The sequence below is a fragment of the Crinia signifera genome, chromosome 6 (assembly GCF_055691185.1).
Source record: "Crinia signifera chromosome 6, ASM5569118v1, whole genome shotgun sequence".
NCBI lineage: Eukaryota > Metazoa > Chordata > Amphibia > Anura > Myobatrachidae > Crinia > Crinia signifera.
In genome coordinates, this window is record NC_139222.1 from 16,494,653 (window position 1) to 16,518,104 (window position 23,452).

Genomic DNA, 23,452 nt, shown 5'->3' on the forward strand with positions numbered 1-23,452 from the left:
CACATGAAGCATTGCCGTACTCGGGAGAAATTGGGGCACAGATTTTGGGGTGCTTTGTCTCCTTCATTCCTTGTGAAAATGAAAAATTTTGAGCCAGAACTGCATTTTTGTGTAAAAAATTTAATTTTTCATTTTCACTGCCCAGTTGTACCACAATTGGTGAAACCCCTGGGGGTTTGAAATGTACATTATACCCCTAGATGAATTCCCTGAGGGGTGTAGTTTGCAAAATGGGTTCACTTGTGGGGGGCTTCCACTGTATTGGTGCTTTGGGGGTCTTGCTAATGCGACATAGCACCCACCAAAATTCCACCAGAATCTGAGCTGCAAAATACAAAAATCACTCCTTCCCTTCTGAGTCCTGCCATGCACCCAAATGGTATTTTTTGGTCACATGTGAGGCATTGCCGTACTCGGGAGAAATTGGGGCACAGATTTTGGGGTGCTTTGTCTCCTTCATTCCTTGTCAAAATGAAAAATTTTGAGCCAGAACTGCATTTTTGTGTAAAAAAATGTAATTTTTCATTTGCACAGCCCAGTTGTATCAAAATTGGTGAAACCCCTGGGGGTTTGAAATGTACACTATACCCCTAGATGAATTCCCTGAGGGATGTAGTTTGCAAAATGGGGTCACTTGTGGGGGGCTTCCACTGTATTGGTGCTTTGGGGGTCTTGCTAATGCGACATAGCACCCACCAAAATTCCACCAGAATCTGAGCTGCAAAATACAAAAATCACTCCTTCCCTTCTGAGTCCTGCCATGCACCCAAATGGTATTTTTTGGTCACATGTGAGGCATTGCCGTACTCGGGAGAAATTGGGGCACAGATTTTGGGGTGCTTTGTCTCCTTCATTCCTTGTGAAAATGAAAAATTTTGAGCCAGAACTGCATTTTTGTGTAAAAAAATGTAATTTTTCATTTGCACAGCCCAGTTGTATCAAAATTGGTGAAACCCCTGGGGGTTTGAAATGTACACTATACCCCTAGATGAATTCCCTGAGGGGTGTAGTTTGCAAAATGGGGTCACTTGTGGGGGGCTTCCACTGTATTGGTGCTTTGGGGGTCTTGCTAATGCGACATAGCACCCACCAAAATTCCACCAGAATCTGAGCTGCAAAATACAAAAATCACTCCTTCCCTTCTGAGTCCTGCCATGCACCCAAATGGTATTTTTTGGTCACATGTGAGGCATTGACGTACTCGGGAGAAATTGGGGCACAGATTTTGGGGTGCTTTGTCTCCTTCATTCCTTGTGAAAATGAAAAATTTTGAGCCAGAACTGCATTTTTGTGTAAAAAATTTAATTTTTTATTTCTCCCACATCCAGCAGGGGACACTGCCTTATACCATGGGGATTGGGATGTGGTCTGGAGGAGCCGGCACTTTAAGAAAATCTGTCCTGCTGGCTACTTCCCCTCCCATTCCCCATCAGACTCCAGTCTTTGGAAAAAAGTGTCCGGAGGAGTCCCGGCCACGTCTCTCTGGAGACCGAAGATTTTTTATTTTATTTTTATTTTTGTAGCAATAGTCTACGGTACCTTAGGGGGGAGCCAGGTCGGCGCTGCTTGCAGGGCACCTCCTGGACTCGGCCACCGGAGTTATCTTTTGAAGAAATCCCGGGGGACCGCCGCAGCTGCACACGGCTTGCGTTACGGTCCCATAGGCTATCCCACACACCCCTTATAGGATTTTTATTTTTTGGTGTGGTCCTGGCATTGCTGGGATATAGACAGCACCCGGGCCCTGTTCCAACTCGTTGGGGGCGAGCAGCGGCATGACTGATATGCGGGGCACGCTTACCTGAGCGTGTGTAGGTTCTGGCCGGCGTCTTGGTTCCGTGTGCACTGTTCCCGGAGGGGAGGTTTACAGGGCGGACGGCTGGCTGGAAACAGGAAGTAGGCCTTAAAGCCAGAAGGGCAGTTCACTGGAGTGAGTCTGCCTTCTGGTCGGCGTAGCATGCAGTCGATAAGCGGTGTCTGGTCTCCTCAGCAGCGGCAGCTCCCAGTGGCAGGGTACCTGCGCTGTATGATTCGTTTGTCCCTCTCCCATCCCCAAGAAAGGTATTGTGGTCTGGGGAGTTGGACTGGGGGGTGGAAGAAAAAGCAGGGTTGCTGGAGCTTCTCACCTGTTCCCTGACAGACACAGCATAGATTCACTGTGGGTGTGCACTGTGAATGATCATGGCTGAAAGGAGGGCTTCTAAGGCTTCTCTCAAGCGTTATACATGTAAGAAATGCAAGGTGCAGTTTAAACAGCATCTAGAAGGTGTGTCTGTTTGTGAGTCATGTTATAATGCACCGCAGTCTGCAGGTATGCATCAGCAGACGTCGGACTTAACTGCAGTTCTGGCAAATCTGACAGCAGAACTGGCAGCGTCTCGCAGAGAAAGAGAAGTTCTGCATACTCAGATACAGTCCCTATCATCAGCCGAGCCTCCCTGGGCGACATCTCTATTGAGGTCAGTAGATTCTTTAGCGAGATCTTTTCCCTCTGTTTCTCAGGGCTCTCCTAGGATTAGGAGGGCTGAGGTTTTATTTCAGTCAGATGAGGATAATTCCTCGGCTGAAGAGGGTGAAGTTGCTGGAGAATACTTTGAGGCTCCAGTGGAGGAATTTATTGAGGAGGATCCTCAGGGCATGGACGCTCTTATTAGGACAGTAAAAGAGACCTTGGAAGTCTCTGATCCAGAGATCCTGGCTCCGGTATCCATTTTTGGGAAGATTCCTAAACGTCCGGTTTATTTTCCTGAATCTCCTGAACTGGATAGAATTTTATTAGAGGCTTGGCAGTCTCCAGATAAAAAGTTCCAAGTTTCCAGGAGGTTTAAAATTTTGTATCCCTTTGCACAGGATTCTAGGAATAGATGGGAATCCCCGCCTCCGGCGGATACATCTGTGTCCAGGCTGTCAAAACGCACAACCCTTCCTATTCCAGGGGCTGTGGCGCTAAAGGAAGCTCCAGATCGTAGACTGGAGTCTACTCTGAAGTCTATTTACTCAGCCTCTGGTTTTCTCCTAAGACCCGCTTTGGCGGGAGCGTGGGTGAGTAAGGCGGTTGAGAAATGGGCAGCCCAATTGGCGGCGGGCCTGAAAGGTGATAGGCCTAGATCGGAGCTGATACCTTTGGCTGAGTATATCCAGGATGCAGCTGGATATTTGGTGGAGGCCGCCACGGATTCAGCTACCTTAGGTGCCAAGATTTCTGCATCCTCGGTGCTGGCCAGGCGTTCTCTGTGGCTCCGTTCTTGGCAAGCGGAAGCAGAGATTAAAAAGGCAGTGGAGGCTCTTCCATTTAATGGAGAAATTTTGTTCGGTCCTGAGTTAGACAAATTAATTTCCCAGGCCACAGGTGGGAAGTCGACTTTTTTGCCGACTCAGGCACCAGCTTCCAAGAGACCTTATGGGGGTCCTTCCTTTCGGGCCTTTCGAGGTGCAGGGGCGAACAGAGGTAGAGGCAGAGGGTTTTCTGCCTTCAGAGGTAAACGCGGCAGAGGAGCAGCCGTGTCTTTTCCTGCAGCGCCCTCAGCTCGCCGTCAGGAGCAGAAGCCCCCTGAGAAGCCCGTTGCATGACGGGTTGCCCGACCATCTGGGGAGTTCCCAGGTGGGTGCAAGGCTGCTGTCATTCGTAGGAGTTTGGCAGCAGGTTTGTATAGATCCTTGGATTCTAAAAGTCATTTCAGAGGGTTATTGACTGGAGCTTACAGCGTTCCCTCCCAAAAAAATTTTTTCTACAGGTCTCCCGTTAAGAGAGCAAAAGAGAGAAGCTCTCAAGCTGGCAGTAGAAAAACTGTTACAATCAAGGGTAATTGTGACAGTTCCAGCAGATCAACGGGGGCTAGGATTTTATTCGAATCTATTTCTAGTGCCCAAAACAAATGGGACGTTTCGACCAGTTCTCAACCTAAAGAGCTTAAATCAGTTAATTTTGTACAGCAGATTCAAAATGGAATCAATGCGGTTGGTAGTGGCAAGTCTAGAGCCAGGGGAATTTTTGATGTCCCTGGATATAAGAGACGCTTATCTCCACATTCCCATTTGGGAACATCATCAGCAGTTTCTTCGGTTCGCTATTCAGGAAACTCATTTCCAGTTTCGCGCTCTCCCATTCGGCCTGTCGTCTGCGCCTCGGATTTTCACGAAGATAATGGCCTGCATGGTGGCAGCGCTTCGTCGGCAAGGGATTGTGATCATACCATATTTGGACGATCTACTGATCAAGGCTCCATCGAAGGAGAAGTTGATGTCAGATTCTTTACTCACTTACCGTTTTCTGATACAGCACGGGTGGATAATAAATTTCCCGAAGTCTCAGTTGCATCCGACACAGACCCTGGTGTTCCTAGGGCTGTTATTGGACACGGTCCAACAGAGGATTTATCTTCCTCGGGAGAAGATCTTGTCCCTGCAGACAATGGTGAAGCGGGTACTGGAAGAGAAATTCTTAACAGTTCATCTGGCCATCAAGCTTCTGGGGAAGATGGTATCCTCGTTCGAAGCCCTACAATACGGGAGGTTCCGATCCAGGGAGTTCCAGTTGGATATCCTTTCCCAGTGGTCGGGGTCTCACCTCCACATGAAAAAACGGATAAGGCTGAAGCCCAGTACGAGGCTGTCCTTGCTGTGGTGGTTGGACAGGGACCATCTGTCAGAGGGTCGCCAATTCGGTCCTACGGATTGGACATTGGTGACAACCGATGCCAGCACCAGAGGCTGGGGAGCGGTGGTCATGGGTCATTCATTTCAGGGTCAGTGGTCCTGGCAGGAAGCCCAGGTTCACATCAATATTCTCGAATTGAGGGCAATTCGGTTGGTATTGTTTCATGCATCCCAGCTTCTTCAGGGAAGAGCGATCCAAGTTCAATCCGACAATGCCACGGCAGTGGCCTACCTCAACAGGCAAGGGGGCACGAGGAGTCGTGCAGCAATGAAGGAGGTTCGGCCAATTTTTCAGTGGGCAGAGCGGCATGCCTTGAGCCTGTCAGCTGTGTTCATCCCGGGGGTGGACAATTGGGAAGCGGATTATTTGAGTCGGAAAGATCTTCACCCCGGAGAATGGGAATTGAATCCAGAGGTGTTCCACCAGTTGACGGTCAGGTGGGGGGTGCCTCAGGTCGACCTGATGGCATCCAGAAGGAACAACAAGGTGCCTCGGTATTTTGCTCGGTCCAGAGACCCGGCGGCAGTGGCGACAGACGTATTCTCCGTTCAGTGGCAATTCAAGCTAGCCTATGCATTCCCGCCTTTCCCGCTTCTTCCTCGGTTGCTCAAGAAGATCAAGAGAGAGTCATCAATAGTCATTCTGATCGCTCCAGATTGGCCGATGAGATCGTGGTACGCAGACCTGCGAGGCCTACTGGTGGACGATCCATACAGACTACCGCTGAGAGAGGATTTGCTTCTTCAAGGGCCGTGCATTTACCCAGGCTTACGTCGGCTTCATTTAACGGCCTGGCTGTTGAGTCCGAATTACTGAGAAGGCGAGGTATTCCGTCCGCAGTAATTCCTACGATGGTGAGAGCAAGGAAGGATGTCACTTCAGCCCATTATCATAGGATCTGGAAGGCATACATTGTGTGGTGCGAGGGTCAGCAGCTTCCAAAGGCAGTATTCTCTTTGCCTCGGTTTCTACGTTTTTTGCAATCAGGATTTTCGTCTGGTTTGAGTTTGAGCACTTTAAAGGTTCAAGTGTCAGCTCTATCAGTCTTCTTTCATAGAAGGTTGGCTCTGATTCCAGAAGTGCAGACGTTCTTGAAGGGGGTGCTTAGATTAAGACCACCTTTTTCTGCACCCACAGAACCATGGGACCTTGGTTTAGTTTTGGATTTCCTACGGTCAGAAAGATTCGAGCCTTTGGAAGTGGTGGATCTACGATATCTGACATGGAAGACTCTGATGCTTCTGGCGTTAGCTTCAGTGCGTAGAGTCTCAGATCTAGGCGCCTTATCTTGTCGTTCGCCTTTTCTAGTTTTCCATCCAGACAGAGCAGAGCTCAGAACTCGACAGGATTTTTTAACGAAGGTTGTCTCGGCATTTCATATTAATGAGCCGATTGTAGTACCAGCATTTTCAGGAGAATTGGCATCCTTGGATGTCGTCCGAGCATTAAGGTGCTACGTGCGACGTACAGAATCGGTCAGGAGGACTGATTCCTTGTTTGTCCTTTATGATGCAGCAAAAAGGGGATCTCCAGCGTCTAAGGCGACATTAGCTCGCTGGATATGCCTAGCTATTCGAGAGGCTTATTGTTTTGCTTCTCAGCCAACTCCGGCAGGAGTGTCAGCCCACTCCACTAGGTCAGTGGGGACGTCTTGGGCGGCAGCCAGAGGAGTGTCCTTATCCCAGGTATGCCGGGCGGCTACTTGGGCAGGGTCAAATACTTTTGTCAGGTTTTACAAATTTGACACTTTTGCACGGCCAGAGGCAAATTTTGGCAGGGCCGTGTTGCAGGGAGAGTAGCGCTGACCCACCCGTGGGGGTAGCTTTGGTAATATCCCCATGGTATAAGGCAGTGTCCCCTGCTGGATGTGGGAGAAAAGAGGAATTTGGTACTCACCGGTAATTCCGTTTCTCCTAATCCGCAGGGGACACTGCGCGCCCTCCCAGCGCTTCTTCTTTTTTTCTTATCATATTTTTGGTTGTGTCTAATTTACTGCATGGACCAGTAAGAAAGTGTGTCTGAGTGATTTCACTGGTGATGGTTTTTTTGTTGGTAATATTAACTGTTGGCTTTCCTCTCTGAGGTTCCGGGCCTCCTCTCCTCTCGGACACAGTTTTTTCCGTAAGACTGGAGTCTGATGGGGAATGGGAGGGGAAGTAGCCAGCAGGACAGATTTTCTTAAAGTGCCGGCTCCTCCAGACCACATCCCAATCCCCATGGTATAAGGCAGTGTCCCCTGCGGATTAGGAGAAACGGAATTACCGGTGAGTACCAAATTCCTCTTTTTCACTGCCCAGTTGTACCACAATTGGTGAAACCCCGGGGGGTTTGAAATGTACATTATACCCCTAGATGAATTCCCTGAGGGGTGTAGTTTGCAAAATGGGGTCACTTGTGGGGGGCTTCCACTGTATTGGTGCTTCGGGGGTCTTGCTAATGCGACATAGCACCCACCAAAATTCCACCAGAATCTGAGCTGCAAAATACAAAAATCACTCCTTCCCTTCTGAGTCCTGCCATGCACCCAAATGGTATTTTTTGGTCACATGTGAGGCATTGCCATACTCGGGAGAAATTGGTGCACAGATTTTGGGGTGCTTTTTCTCCTTCATACCTTATGAAAATGAAAAATTTTGAGCCAGAACTGCATTTTTGTGTAAAAAAATGTAATTTTTCATTTGCACAGCCCAGTTGTATCAAAATTGGTGAAACCCCTGGGGGTTTGAAATGTACACTATACCCCTAGATGAATTCCCTGAGGGGTGTAGTTTGCAAAATGGGGTCACTTGTGGGGGGCTTCCACTGTATTGGTGCTTTGGGGGTCTTGCTAATGCGACATAGCACCCACCAAAATTCCACCAGAATCTGAGCTGCAAAATACAAAAATCACTCCTTCCCTTCTGAGTCCTGCCATGCACCCAAATGGTATTTTTTGGTCACATGTGAGGCATTGCCGTACTCGGGAGAAATTGGGGCACAGATTTTGGGGTGCTTTGTCTCCTTCATTCCTTGTGAAAATGAAAAATTTTGAGCCAGAACTGCATTTTTGTGTAAAAAATTTAATTTTTCATTTTCACTGCCCAGTTGTACCACAATTGGTGAAACCCCGGGGGGTTTGAAATGTACATTATACCCCTAGATGAATTCCCTGAGGGGTGTAGTTTGCAAAATGGGGTCACTTGTGGGGGGCTTCCACTGTATTGGTGCTTCGGGGGTCTTGCTAATGCGACATAGCACCCACCAAAATTCCACCAGAATCTGAGCTGCAAAATACAAAAATCACTCCTTCCCTTCTGAGTCCTGCCATGCACCCAAATGGTATTTTTTGGTCACATGTGAGGCATTGCCATACTCGGGAGAAATTGGTGCACAGATTATGGGGTGCTTTTTCTCCTTCATACCTTACGAAAATGAAAAATTTTGATCCAGAACTGCATTTTTGTGTAAAAAAATGTAATTTTTCATTTGCACAGCCCAGTTGTATCACAATTGGTGAAACCCCTGGCGGCTTGAAATGTACACTATACCCCTAGATGAATTCCCTGAGGGGTGTAGTTTGCAAAATGGGGTCACTTGTGGGGGGCTTCCACTGTATTGGTGCTTTGGGGGTCTTGCTAATGCGACATAGCACCCACCAAAATTCCACCAGAATCTGAGCTGCAAAATACAAAAATCACTCCTTCCCTTCTGAGTCCTGCCATGCACCCAAATGGTATTTTTTGGTCACATGTGAGGCATTGCCGTACTCGGGAGAAATTGGGGCACAGATTTTGGGGTGCTTTGTCTCCTTCATTCCTTGTGAAAATGAAAAATTTTGAGCCAGAACTGCATTTTTGTGTAAAAAATTTAATTTTTCATTTTCACTGCCCAGTTGTACCACAATTGGTGAAACCCCAGGGGGTTTGAAATGTACATTATACCCCTAGATGAATTCCCTGAGGGGTGTAGTTTGCAAAATGGGGTCACTTGTGGGGGGGGTTCCACTGTATTGGTGCTTTGGGGGTCTTGCTAATGCGACATAGCACCCACCAAAATTCCACCAGAATCTGAGCTGCAAAATACAAAAATCACTCCTTCCCTTCTGAGTCCTGCCATGCACCCAAATGGTATTTTTTGGTCACATGTGAGGCATTGCCATACTCGGGAGAAATTGATGCACAGATTGTGGGGTGCTTTTTCTCCTTCATACCTTATGAAAATGAAAAATTTTGAGCCAGAACTGCATTTTTGTGTAAAAAAATGTAATTTTTCATTTGCACAGCCCAGTTGTATCAAAATTGGTGAAACCCCTGGGGGTTTGAAATGTACACTATACCCCTAGATGAATTCCCTGAGGGGTGTAGTTTGCAAAATGGGGTCACTTGTGTGGGGCTTCCACTGTATTGGTGCTTTGGGGGTCTTGCTAATGCGACATAGCACCCACCAAAATTCCACCAGAATCTGAGCTGCAAAATACAAAAATCACTCCTTCCCTTCTGAGTCCTGCCATGCACCCAAATGGTATTTTTTGGTCACATGTGAGGCATTGCCGTACTCGGGAGAAATTGGGGCACAGATTTTGGGGTGCTTTGTCTCCTTCATTCCTTGTGAAAATGAAAATTTTTGAGCCAGAACTGCATTTTTGTGTAAAAAATTTAATTTTTCATTTTCACTGCCCAGTTGTACCACAATTGGTGAAACCCCTGGGGGTTTGAAATGTACATTATACCCCTAGATGAATTCCCTGAGGGGTGTAGTTTGTAAAATGGGGTCACTTGTGGGGGGCTTCCACTGTATTGGTGCTTTGGGGGTCTTGCTAATGCGACATAGCACCCACCAAAATTCCACCAGAATCTGAGCTGCAAAATACAAAAATCACTCCTTCCCTTCTGAGTCCTGCCATGCACCCAAATGGTATTTTTTGGTCACATGTGAGGCATTGCCATACTTGGGAGAAATTGGTGCACAGATTTTGGGGTGCTTTTTCTCCTTCATACCTTATGAAAATGAAAAATTTTGAGCCAGAACTGCATTTTTGTGTAAAAAAATGTAATTTTTCATTTGCACAGCCCAGTTGTATCAAAATTGGTGAAACCCCTGGGGGTTTGAAATGTACACTATACCCCTAGATGAATTCCCTGAGGGGTGTAGTTTGCAAAATGGGGTCACTTGTGGGGGGCTTCCACTGTATTGGTGCTTTGGGGGTCTTGCTAATGCGACATAGCACCCACCAAAATTCCACCAGAATCTGAGCTGCAAAATACAAAAATCACTCCTTCCCTTCTGAGTCCTGCCATGCACCCAAATGGTATTTTTTGGTCACATGTGAGGCATTGCCGTACTCGGGAGAAATTGGGGCACAGATTTTGGGGTGCTTTGTCTCCTTCATTCCTTGTGAAAATGAAAAATTTTGAGCCAGAACTGCATTTTTGTGTAAAAAATTTAATTTTTCATTTTCACTGCCCAGTTGTACCACAATTGGTGAAACCCCAGGGGGTTTGAAATGTACATTATACCCCTAGATGAATTCCCTGAGGGGTGTAGTTTGCAAAATGGGGTCACTTGTGGGGGGTTCCTAACTTTTAGCATCTTATGGTGCCTAGAAACCTACATGGTGCCTAAAAAATAATCTCATAAAAAGGAGGCTCCAAAATCAAGTAGGTGCTCCTTCTATTATGAAGCCTGTGGTTTGGTCAACGTGCACACTAGGGCCACATATAGGATATTTATGAAAACAAAAGAATTGGGGGAATCAATTTTTAGTCACATTTCTCTAGTAAAATCTACTGTGTTCCTTAGAAAAATGTATTAAAATTGCAAATCTGCAAAAAAAATGAAATTTTGAAATTTCACCTACACTTTGTTTTAATTCCTGTGAAACACCTAAAGGGTTAACAAACTTCCAAAATGCTGTTTTGAATACTGTGAGGGGTGCAGTTTTTGAAATGGCATCATTTATGGGGGTGTCTCACATACAAGTCCCTCAAAGTCACATCAGAACTGAACTGGTCCCTAAAAAAATCAGTGTTTGAAATTTTCTTGAAAATTTGAGAATTTGCTATTCATATTTTAAGCCTCCTAGTGTCCAAAAAAATTAAAAGGAGGTTGAAATAATGATGGCAACATAAAGTAGACATATGGTCTATGTTAGTTAATAACTATTTTGAGTGGTATGATTATTTGTCTCACAAGCAGAAAATTTAACATTTTGCAAATTGCAAAATTTTCCATTTTTTTTACGACATTTTGGTATTTTTCACAAAAAAACACAGACTGTATCGACCCAAATTTACCACTAACTTGAAGTACAATGTGTCACGAGAAAACAATCTCAAAATCACTGGGATAAGTAAAAGCAAAAAAAAGTTATCCCCACTTAAGTGATACCTGTCAGATTTGAAAAAAAGGGCTCTGTCAGGAAGGCAAAAACAGGCTGCGGCGGGAAGGGGTTAATGTCACATTATTGCACCGAGTCACGTGACCGTTCTGATTTGCATACCATACCACTTCCCTACCTTTTTTAGGTATTGTTTGTTATTATTGCAGACTCTGTGTTTAATATTATGTGTCTGTCTCCTGCTATAATGTAATTTAGTTGATTTTATGGATATTGTGCATATTTATGTTACTGTTTGTACACACACATGCTGATCATTGGCCCATTAGGGAGGGTATATATACCCATACTTGAGTCACTGCTAGACACCTTTGATAAAGCTGCAGTTGGCAGTGAAACGCGTCAGCAGGACTACCTGTGTGGACCCCCTCACCCCTATTGGACCTACCCACTCGAGGTGCACCATCACCTACGGATTCACGGTGTCCCCCCATCCAGGGAATTCATCCCACCTGGTGCATGGTGGATACTCCTCCTCCCAACATCCAGCGGCATAATTCCAGCTTGCCACCCATGGAGGACATTGTCTAAGTGAGTAATTCACCACCAACCAAGTCATTCTCTTCCAGTTCAGCGGACACCGCTTTTTGGATTCCATTGGGGTGCCAAAATCCCCCCCTCCTCCCATCTACAACCCCCCTCCCCTCAAAGCTCAAACAGACGAGGGGTACCACCATAAAGCGGAAGGTGACTCTCCTCCAACGGCTGAACAAGTGCCGTATATCATTGTGAGGATTACAATACCACCTGAGTGGAAACCATTGGACATCAAGAGCTCCGACCAACTGGTAAAGTGCACTTACCTGTGACTACCTTTCCTCTCCCCCCCACCCCACACCCCACCTGGAATTTTCCATTATACACATCCCAACTGGGCCCAATCCACATTGAAATTCATTCCTGTGATGTGAAGAACCCTTTTTACATGTCAGCCGGCAATTGTCTCTGCATTGTGATGATTTTATGCTTATGTTTTGATTTTATTCAGTAAAATTGTTTTCTACATTGTACTAAACAGTTGTGTGTAAATTGTTTCTTAGCGCTGCTCTCTCACCTTGAGCGTGATTGGTGTTGGTTTCTTTTGGTGGGGACTGACTATCCCCCCTCTTTGAGCAGCAGCTAACATTTAGAGGGACAGATCTTGTCAAGCGCCTGCATATTCCCTGGAACTACTCCTTGGAATTCCTTTTCCGCATTTATATTCTAGAATGTCCATGACATCATACGGTGTGCTTTTACTTCCTCCGCGTTAATTCTTTCTATCCCTTTACCTTTGCTGAGTCGCACCAGCCTTGAGCTTATTATTAGACCGTTACATGTAATGTACAGAGTTTACATACAGATATCCTAGTTCCAGACACTTTATTATAGTGACGGAACAGGTGTCCTGTCACAGCCTGTGTTAGTCTTGGTGACCTAACGACCACTAGAGTATGACCTTTGTGTCAATCAGATTGAACAGGGACTGTGCAGATATTATCCAGTTAGGCTATTTGACGCTGATTTATATAGGTCCTGTGGCAGTCCAGCACGTTTTCCTTTTATCACCTTTTATTGACTATTCAGTCCACCTATATATATATATGTATCACGATTTTAATGTACTGATTTTATACCATTGCGCCTGTATTGGTGCATCTTTCTTAAATCACTAGTTGTTACACTCGGTCCAGTATGGTGGACTTTACATTATGGTCTATATTATTGTCTGTATAACGGCATGTTTTATTTTGGTTTTGTTACAGACCGCCCCACACAGCGAGAAAGCCCTGGTTGCCGATTACTGTAATTCCGCCCATGCTAGTAACCATGACACCGGTGAAGCTTGCACATCACGATGCGGTGCACGTTACAGAAACTCTGCTGAGAGACACACTCCCCTTAACTTCCGGTTTTCCGGCACCAGCGCACACGCTGGCTGAGTGGCGCGGTCTGACATGATTCACTTTGTTATATAAGGTAAGCACATTTAGAGGTTCTCGTTTGCACATACACCTTGACAAAGGGGTGACTTAGACCCCGAAACGTTGGTTTGCCGTTTTCTGTGAAATACATCGTTGAAAAATCCCTTTTGAGTGCCGCTGTCTGCTTCTACCTATTTCTACAGAATTGATCCTGAGGGCACCAGGGTGAGCTGTACCCAACCACAGGAGTGCCAGGTCGACACCAATATCTATATATATATGTATTGTACTTTGTGTACTGAGCTTCTTTTTGAAAGACCGAGAGAGTGAGACGATATCACTGTCTACATACTCACCCTGCGTGCAGCAACCCGGCAATTACTGTGGATCTGTATTTGGAGTGCCTTCCTCAAGTTGTCTATATATATGTATACTAGGTGAATCATCGCGCCCTACGGGCGCTCTTCACACCGTCGTAAGGGTCTGCGCCCCCTTAATTTGTGAACGTTTGTATTGTGAGAAAGATGGTTAGAATTGTATGAAGGATGCCTGTATTGCAACTTGAGTTATAGGTGAAATGTATTAAATAGAGAGCATATGATGTGGAAGGGGATGTGTATTGTTTTGTTTAATTAAAAAGCGGTTACAGAGTAAGATGTACATCGATAGTGTGGATGGTACAGTGACATTTGTGGGTGTGGGGGGGCTGTGTGTGCATGTTGTTTAGGTGTGTGTGTGCAATAGTATAGTAGGGTGTTTCTGAGTCAGCAGCTCCCCACTGGCGGAGGTCACGACACAGGAAAACAGGAGGCTGGGTGGTGATAGGGGTGTGTGGGCATAAGGGGGACTAAAGAGGAGGGTGGGAGATACTGTGCAGCTTCTGCCAGTGGGTGAGGGTCCAGCGTGGCAGTACAGGAGTACGGGATGGTGGCCCTTAGTCAGTGTCTCCTCCTACTGGGTGGGAGTTCGGGTGCATGAGAGCAGGAGGCTGGGCTATGAGGCATCTATCATGCATGTGGCATGTGGGCAAAACAGCGTCAGCGACTCGCCAGTGGTGGAAGTTACGGTTCAGGAGAACAGGAAGCTGGGTAGTGATAGGGGTGTGTGAGTATACGGGGGACTAAAGAGGGGCTTAGGGGTGCCGTGAATTGCGGGAGGGGCGTGGGGGGTGCAGTGAATCAAGGGAGGGAGGGGGCGCAGGTGTCGGCGAATCACGGGAGAGGGCGGGGGTACGCAAAGCGTGGAAGGGGTTGCGAATTGCGCGAGGGGGGGTTGCGAATCGCGGGAGGGGGGTGCGCGGGGGGTCCGTGAATTGCGGGAGGGGGGGGCACAAGGCGCGATGAATCACCTAGTTGGTTATATATTCTTGTAGAAGGATGGTAGGATGTTGCTGTCATTCAGAATGCATTTACATAAACAGTAATAGTAGCAGTAAAAGGTCTGACTTAAAACACCTACAGTAAAAAAGAACAGGTGTTATATATTATACAAAGAATTGGTTGATGATGTGTAGGTTGACGTGCACATAGTTCATAGTTGTCACTGGAAAAAAATTGCTACAAGAAAAAATCAACACAGAAAGTGAATCGTGGGATGGGGGGGGCGCGGGGGGATTGCAGTGAATCGCGGGAGGGTGGGTCGCGGGGGCAGGGGGTTGCCGCAATGACAGGAGGGGGGGTCAGGGGTGGGGAATCGCGGAAGGGGGGGTCGTGGGGGGCACCGTGAACCGCGGGAGGGGGGGCCCGGGGGGTTGCCGCGAATCGTGGGAGGGGGGGTCACGGGGTGCCGCGAATTGCAGGAGAGGGGGGTGTCACGGGGTGGGGTCGCGAATCGCGGGAGTCACCGGGGGAATTGCGGGGGGTGTGCTGCAAATCGCGGGAGGCGGGTCGCGGGGGGTGCCGCGAATCGCCACAAGAAAAAATCAACACAGAAAGGTCAACACATGTAAATGTTGACATAAGTGTGGCACCTCATTGGTGTCCATGTCGACATGAGAATGAATATGAAAACATTGAAAAATAAATCTTGTCAACCTTTCTCATTGACGACCATAGCCATGTCAGTGTTTTGCATGTGCCATTTAATCGTGGGGATGCCATGAATGGGGGGGGGGGGGAGGGAGGTGTATACCGAACATGACCCTCTCCAGGAGGGACACATTGCTCTGTTTCTGGACTTTCTTCTTAATTTATGGATTACCATCACATGTGCTTAAACACCTTTCTTATCAATTACCCTGTTTAAAATGACAGGTGATGACAATCATAAATTAAGATGGAAGTCCACAAACCGAGCATTCTGTCCCTTCTGGAGAGGGTCATGTTGGGAGGTATGGGGCGCTCACCTGGTGTGTCTGGTGAGTCGCTGTGTCTTTGCTGTGTAACATGTAGAGGCAGAGGGTGTCTGGCACTGTCTGTGGGCTCACTGGGCTGGTTCTCTGTCATGTGAGTCAGAGGCTCCACCCAGCGTTATAGCTCCAGACACACTTTGAGTGACACATGTAGCCAAATATATAAGAGATATATATAAAATGTTGGTTGCACATTATCAATTTACAGCATAAGTGTACCCTGTATGTGAAACATGTGTTGTGTTCAACTTTTAGAAATTGATGACCCCTGATGAATTCCGTAAGGACGAAACGCATTGGGTTGTGTTGAGAAACCATTGAAGATCCACGGTGCAGTGCGCATTAAGGACTATTAATAAATATTACCAAAAGGACTCTTGTGCTTATACCTTCTTTTGGATTGGGTGAAATTAGCCCCGGATTGTGCTTTATATTTCTCCATTACACCGGAGGAGCGCCTGTTCCCTAACTGTTGTACATATATAATTATACGTTCCGGTTTAATAAGCGTGCCCCCAAACAGAGAGCGCTCCTTTAGTTACGCTCGGGAGAACCTCCACATCATTTATCAGGGCCCAGGAACACAGATGCCAATACTGTGGATTCTTTACAATTGCTGTTGACAATTGATAATTATAATGGGATTGGTACTAGTGCACAGCTATCCTTCCCCATGCTAACACCCAAAACTAAGGTCTCTAGATCCCCCGTTTTACCAGTTACACTCCTAGCATTCAGATGAAGGTCCTGAGAGGGTGTAGTGAGCAGTTGGCATGGATCTTTACATTGCTGTTTAATTGTTCGTTACAGACTTGTGTTGTCCCGAAATGTCTCAAAGCTATGACGATTATCCCAATACCAAAGAAAAATCCCCCAAAGGGTCTGGATGATTATCGTCCCATCGCCTTAACATCATTGGTGATGAAATGCTTTGAGCGTTTGGTTTTGGGACACATTAAGTCTCATTTTACTGCAAATTTTGACCCATTCCAGTTTGCCTATAGAGAAAATAGGTCTACGGATGATGCGATTCTGCTGGTCCTGCACCAAACGCTGGGCCATCTTGAAAAGAGGGACTCCTATGTTAGAATTTTATTTGTGGATTTTAGTTCTGCTTTTAATACCATTATTCCTACTTCGTTGGTTTCCAAACTTTTTAATTTGGGGTTAAATGGGTATCTGTGTAATTGGATCCTACAATTTTTAGTGAATAGACCACAGGTAGTGATGCTCGGAAATCATATCTCCGGCGAGGTCATGGTTAGTACAGGCGTACCACAGGGCTGTGTCCTGAGCCCGTTGTTATATTCTTTGTTCACGCATGATTGCGTGTCAACTTCAGAATCCGTGCAGATGGTGAAGTTTGCGGAGGACACCGCTGTGGTTGGTCTGATAACAAATGACGACGAGGTAGCGTATAGGTCTGAGGTTTGCAGACTGTTTGAATGGAGTAGGCAAAATTGTCTGCACCTTAACACAAATAAGACCAAGGAGATGAGAATTGATTTTAGGCGAGGTTGTGGTAGGCCAATACTTCCCATTTTTATTGAGAATAAGCCTATTGAGGAGGTGCAGGTTTTTAAATTTTTGGGGCTACTCATTTCAAATGATCTTACGTGGTCTCTAAACTCTACCACGGTGGTTAAGAAAGCTCAGCAACGGCTTTTCTTTTTGAGAAAACTTAAAGCTGTATGCTCCGACATTAACACTCTAACTGGATTCTATAGAGGCATTGTGGAGAGTGTCTTAACTTATGGAATCATAGTTTGGTTCGGGAGCTGCACCGTGGCTGAGAGGACCGCGTTAGATCGTGTGATTAAAACTGCAGGCAGAATTATAGGGGTGTCTTTACCATGCGCCCAGGACTTATATAAAAATAGATTGCTAAAGAAGGCAAATTGTATTTTAGCAGATCCTAGCCATCCAGAATACAAGGCTTTTGAAGTTTTGCCATCACAAAAACGATATCGCAGTATTTTGGCACGTACAAAGCGTATGACAAATAGTTTCTTTCCCACTGCTGTTCGTATGCTAAATGCTGTTAAGTGACATGGGAATTGCCCTAAATGTTTTTCCTTTGTGTAGGTTCTTGTGTTTAAGTTTTGTTGACGGTGCATTGTTGTGATGTATTGTTAATAACAATAAAGTATTCTTATCTTATCTATAAAGGCATTTCAGATCTCGTTTTTCCTTTGCCCTTGTCATGTTACCTGTTGCAGAAGGTTCCTAAAACGATAAATCAGTAGCATGGACAATATTTGTATTTGGCTGTGTCTCTCCTTCCGTATACCTTGTTCCCTTCTTCCTAACTTCCTCCACAATGTAGCTGTCTTTGCCCTCTATGCTAAACTCATTTATTGGTTTAAGGTTTCTTACTATACTCTCTCCCTGATGTGTAATAGTATAATTTCTGTGTAAAACATTTCTCACGCTCCGAACATGTAAAGTACTTCTCACCTGTAAATACCTTGATGTGTAATAATGATTTTTGATTAAACATTTCTCACGCTCAAAGCATAAAAACAGATCCACACCTGTATGACTTCTGTACTGTGCACAAAGATCTCTGTGAACATTTCTTGCACACAGAAAACTGAAATGGTTTACCATCCCCTAATGCAGTGGCACCGCCAGATCTCTTAGCTTATTCTCTACGACCAGGGACAAATGTAATCAGGGGTGCGAGAATCAGAAAAAAGTCAGAGATTATTTCCCATTTTTCTTTTAAGGAGGCAATCAGTGACATGGCAAAATCAGCCTGGTTTTGCAATGTAAAGGATTGCTGCTTTAAAAAATGGGAAAACTCTCCCATAATCTTTTTCTGAGTCTCACACCCTAATAAGTGTGACCCTGATCACTTTTGCTGTGCTATTTTATTCCCCATCTCTCTAAAGCAGGGGTGGGGAACCTCCGGCCCGCGGGCCGGATACGGCCCCCGCACCCAGTTTGTCCGGCCCGCCCGCCTGCCTATATTACAGCCGCCCGCCCGCCAATACTACAGAAGTATCATCCGCCCGCCGGCTGCCTACATTTCATACCAGCCGCCGGGGATGGCTGCTGCTGCTGCCGCCGAGGAGATGTGCAGAAGACGCGCCCGCCAATCACTGCCGGCGCATCCCCTCCACAGCCACTGTGATTGGAGGGCGCGTCTTCTACACATCTCCCCGGCGGCAGCAGCAGCAGCAGCCATCCCCGGCGCCTGGTATGTAATATAGGCGGGCGGGCGGCTGATACAGCGGGCGGGCGGCTGGTATGAAATGTAGGCAGCCGGCGGGCGGATGATACTTCTGTAGTATTGGCGGGCGGGCGGCTGTAATATAGGGCGATAATCACCCTCCCTTCCCAGGCAGTGACTGACACATCCAGGGGTTGTCATTTACCCCTGGATTCACCCCCAAACAGGTTAATGTGATTATGTCTGATTCTCATAATCAGACATAATCACATTAACCTGTTTGGGGGTGACAGCCCCCCTTCCTCCACACTGTCACTTTTTATGTCGCTGCCCGTGTGTATAATGCCCACAAGTATATGCCGCTGCCCGTGTGTATAATGCCCACATGTATATGCCGCTGCCCTTGTGTATTATGCCCACATGTATATGCCGGTGCCCTGTGTATAATGCCCACATGTATATGCCGCTGCCAGTGTGTATAATGCCCACATGTATATGCCGCTGCCAGTGTGTATAATGCCCACATGTATATGCCGCTGCCCTTGTGTATTATGCCCACATGTATATGCCGGTGCCCTGTGTATAATGCCCACGTGTATATGCTGCTGCCCTTGTGTATTATGCCCACATGTATATGCCGGTGCCCTGTGTATAATGCCCACATGTATATGCCGCTGCCAGTGTGTATAATGCCCACATGTATATGCCGCTGTCAGTGTGTATAATGCCCACATGTATATGCCGGTGCCCTGTGTATAATGCCCACATGTATATTCCGCTGCCAGTGTGTATAATGCCCACATGTATATGCCGCTGCCCTTGTGTATTATGCCCACATGTATATGCCGCTGCCCTTGTGTATTATGCCCACATGTATATGCCGGTGCCCTGTGTATAATGCCCACATGTATATGCCGCTGCCAGTGTGTATAATGCCCACATGTATATGCCGCTGCCAGTGTGTATAATGCCCACATGTATATGCCGCTGCCAGTGTTTATAATGCCCACATGTATATGCCGCTGCCCTGTGTATAATGCCCACGCGTATATGCCGATAATTGATAATTTTTATATGGCCCCCGAAGGGTTTTAAAATTTTCCAAATGGCCCTCGGTAGAAAAAAGGTTCCCCACCCCTGCTCTAAAGGCTCCCAAAAGTGTCTTAAGGACCAGATTTCCCTTGAGTTCCCCCGGCAGATACCCGGCAGGGCTCACATAATGATTTGGCACTTGATGTGCCATTGTTCACCTGCGATAAATCACATGTAAAAAGTGCCCCCAGGATAGCTGCTGGGAAAGTTGAATGTTCAAATGAATGGAAGGCCGCTGATTGGTTGGGAGAGCCCTCAGCCAATCAGCGGCCTCCCATTCATTTGAATGGGAGCTTTGAAATCTCCTGGCTGCCCGCAGCTACCGGTGCAGCCTGTTCCCTGGAGTGTGCAGAGCGAGGAGATTGCCTCTCCTGCCCGGCGCTTCCCCGCTCTGCAGTCTACAGGTGTGTGCCAGTGGTGGCACTGCTGGCACACACACACCTTTGGACCTGATCGGATGCGACACACTTTGTGGGTTCTAAAAAAGCACCCATGATGTCCCGCTGGTGGGTCCAATTCTGACCCATCTTATGGTCAGCCGTCCGACCTCCAATGCGCACAGGACTGCATGCCGGAGCGTATGTCAGACATATCCGATTTGGGGCAATATTCACCCGATTTTTTGGGCTGATCCGTTGGGTTTGACTTTTAGTTTATCCATTGATCCCCGATCTGTTTAGGTTCCATAGTTATTTTATTGTTTCCAGATGCGACGTGATGATCTCACAAGTGAAAGATTATTTTATTGTACAATGTTTGTGTGCATACAAATGACATGTTATACAGTGCCGGCGTCACGTTCCCCATAGTATCACTTACTTTCTTTGTATTCCGAGCACAATTCTCTAATCTAACAGCGATTCCCCTTTTTATTCTGTCAAGATGTATTATTGGTAATATCATTGCTTCTATATTATGTGCGGACCTTGACGTGACCAGTGTGTATGGTTTCTGATTGCTGTGTAATAACCAGAATGTAAAATAACTATTAGTAAATTATTAACCCCCCCCCCTAAAAAAAATGCTACTGTGCTTGTTCCTGTGACATAAATGGACTCAGTCTAGGTAATGGCTGCAGATCACTAACTCCCTAACAAGAGATGCACAAGGCATTGAAGGTGGTCATTCCAGGCCCATCACTGCTGGAGGAGAGTCCCAGGTATCCTTATAGATAAATGTTCATTTGGTGGTTCCTCACTAGTCACAGTGGACAGATAGGCGCCAATAACCTGAATCAGGAGTAGTTTGTGCAGTCTGTATAGTTCCAACAGCATCAGAATCCAGATACTGGTCCAAGCGCAGACACAGATGTAGCAAGTTGGTCAATGCACCCTGACGCGTTTCACTGCAGCTTTTTCAAGGATTTAGAAAAACCACTTTAAGAAATGCCTGTGCCTCTTCTACTGTTTTGGCATTGTGCCTCATGGCTAAGAAGACTTGACTTATGTGTAAAACATTTTCCACACTCAGAACATGGAAATGGTTTCTCACCTGTGTGACCTCTCTGATGTAGAACAAGATGTGATTTATCTGCAAAACATTTCCCACACTCAGAACATGGAAATGGTTTCTCACCTGTGTGACTTCTCTGATGTAGAACAAGATGTGATTTCTGTGTAAAATATTTTTCACATTCTGAACATGGAAATGGTTTCTCACCTGTGTGACTTCTCTGATGAACAACAAGACCTGATTTAAGTGTAAAACATTTTCCACATTTAGAACATGAAAAAGGTTTCTCACCTGTGTGACTCCTCTGATGTATAACAAGACCTGATTTAAGTGTAAAATATTTTCCACACTCAGAACATGGAAATTGTTTCTCGCCTGTGTGACTTCTCTGATGTATAACAAGATGTGATTTATCTGCAAAACATTTTCCACACTCAGAACATGAAAATGGTTTCTCACCTGTGTGACTTCTCTGATGTTTATCAAGACCTGATTTATCTGCAAAACATTTCCCACACTCAGAACATGGAAATGGTTTCTCGCCTGTGTGAACTCTCTGATGTATATTAAGAGCTGATGTCTGTGTAAAACATTTTCCACACTCAGAACATGGAAATGGTTTCTCGCCTGTGTGAACTCTCTGATGTATAACAAGATATGGTTTCCGTGTAAAACATTTTCCACACTTTGAACATGGAAATGGTTTCTCGCCTGTGTGAACTCTCTGATGCATAACAAGATATGATTTCCGTGTAAAACATTTCCCACACTCAGAACATGGAAAGCCTGTATCCGCTGTATGACCTGTACTACATGTAACAATGGCAGAGTTATTAGCAGTAGAGTCCCCTTGAAATGAAGGATCAGATGATGAATTTGCACTATAAAGCACTGGATGTATATCTGAGATAATGGTGTTTTCTCTTGGAGAATCTCGTATGACAGAATCTTCTATTTTAATGTCTGGAAACAAAATGAGATCTCCCATCACGATATTCTTCCTTCTGTCTTCATCTGCAGAGAATGAAATAAATTGTATAGAAATGAAAACATTTATCTTACACTGAGGAGCAGATTGTCATTGTATCAGTCATTTCTAATCACTTTATTACAATTCTAAATGTACTTACAGCAAATCTGACTGTTGGTGAAAAGAGAAACTAAATCACCTAGAACAGACCCACCTTAATAATGCACAATGCAACCACCCAGTCACTGTGACATCACCAACAGAACAGCAGCCATTGGCCTGTAACATTTCCCTGCCATCGTCACAGGACTGGAAGCCTCGTTATCAGTGATGTCCAACCCTAATGTCCACCCAAACCCTGACCTGCACCCATGGTAAATCCTAATTAAATGCAGGGAAGACTCTTCATATAACTTTTTGCTTTCAGAGCTATTCGTTATATTCTGGTTCTAACTGGTCTCTAGACCTACTCAGTGTCCCCAATCTATGTTATAGACAAGACCAGGATTCATTCCCTTCTCTTCATGGTCTGTGTACATAGGTATGATCAGAGGAATGCGTGGACGCCCAGTCAGGAGCCAGTCACCCTGCACTAGAATAGTCTCTGGAGACCACAGAGCAGATCCAAGTAAATCCACAGAACTCAAACTACGTCTAGTAGATCCAGATCATCTCAAGAAGAGGCTGAAGGAGGATAAACCAGAACATTTTAATTTTTACCTGCAAAATCTTATTTCTGAAGCCATGGTGGATGTTGGGATTATGGGTATGATGGGGATTGGAGGATCCAGGCATCATGGAGTTAACTTATGGAGTTAGGCTCCTCCTACCCTATTCCCCCCTGTCCTCAGGAACTAGTAAAACTTAACAAGCTGAGTAACTGGTATAGGAGAGAAGACCACACAGAGGAACACGCACCGAGCACAAGCATAACACACCCCTGACTGTGTCCAAAGCTAGCAGAACTCTGCCCAGACAGAGGTGTAAGGGCAGGTGCCCAGCATCCAACATGGCTTCAGAGAAAAGGATTTTACAGGTAAGACAAAAGTCTTATTTTTGCCTTTCAGCCCATGGTGGATTCTGGGACTATGGGACATCACAAAGCTGTCCCTTTATGGGTGGGAACGCTCCTGAGCTGTACTGAAGACCCCTTACCTGAAAGCAGCATCTGATAGAATTTGATGAACATATGAACAGAAGCCCACGTGGATGCTCTGCAGGAAACACTGGTGGGCGGTGCCACGAAGCACCAACAGACCAAGTGGAGAAGGCCTTCACCGATACTGGCACCAGTTTCCCCACCAACAGATTGGCCTGGCAAATGGTAAGAAACAACTAGTGAGCCAAGGCCTGTTTTGAGACAGGCCAGACTCTCCAATGTACATCATAAAGTACGAAGACTCAGGTTTGCTAAAGGAGTGGTCAAACACACATAAATACGCAGGGCCTTGACCACAACCAACATCTATAAAGAGT

The 23,452-nt window shown here is 46.0% G+C and overlaps 1 protein-coding gene across 1 annotated transcript in view; it reads right to left on the reverse strand.

Moving 5' to 3' along the window:
- Positions 1–5,761: 5,761 nt before the first annotated feature.
- The window catches only part of LOC146009534 (uncharacterized), a 40,516-nt gene continuing 22,825 nt past the window's right edge, over positions 5,762–23,452 (reverse strand). The window contains exons 5-8 of the mRNA XM_083149977.1: positions 21,718–22,020; positions 21,466–21,504; positions 21,214–21,243; positions 5,762–5,961 (exon numbers count right to left, since the gene is read on the reverse strand). Of these exons, the coding sequence (XP_083006103.1) occupies positions 5,762–5,961; positions 21,214–21,243; positions 21,466–21,504; positions 21,718–22,020 (572 nt within the window). The remainder of the gene's footprint in view (positions 5,962–21,213; positions 21,244–21,465; positions 21,505–21,717; positions 22,021–23,452) is intronic.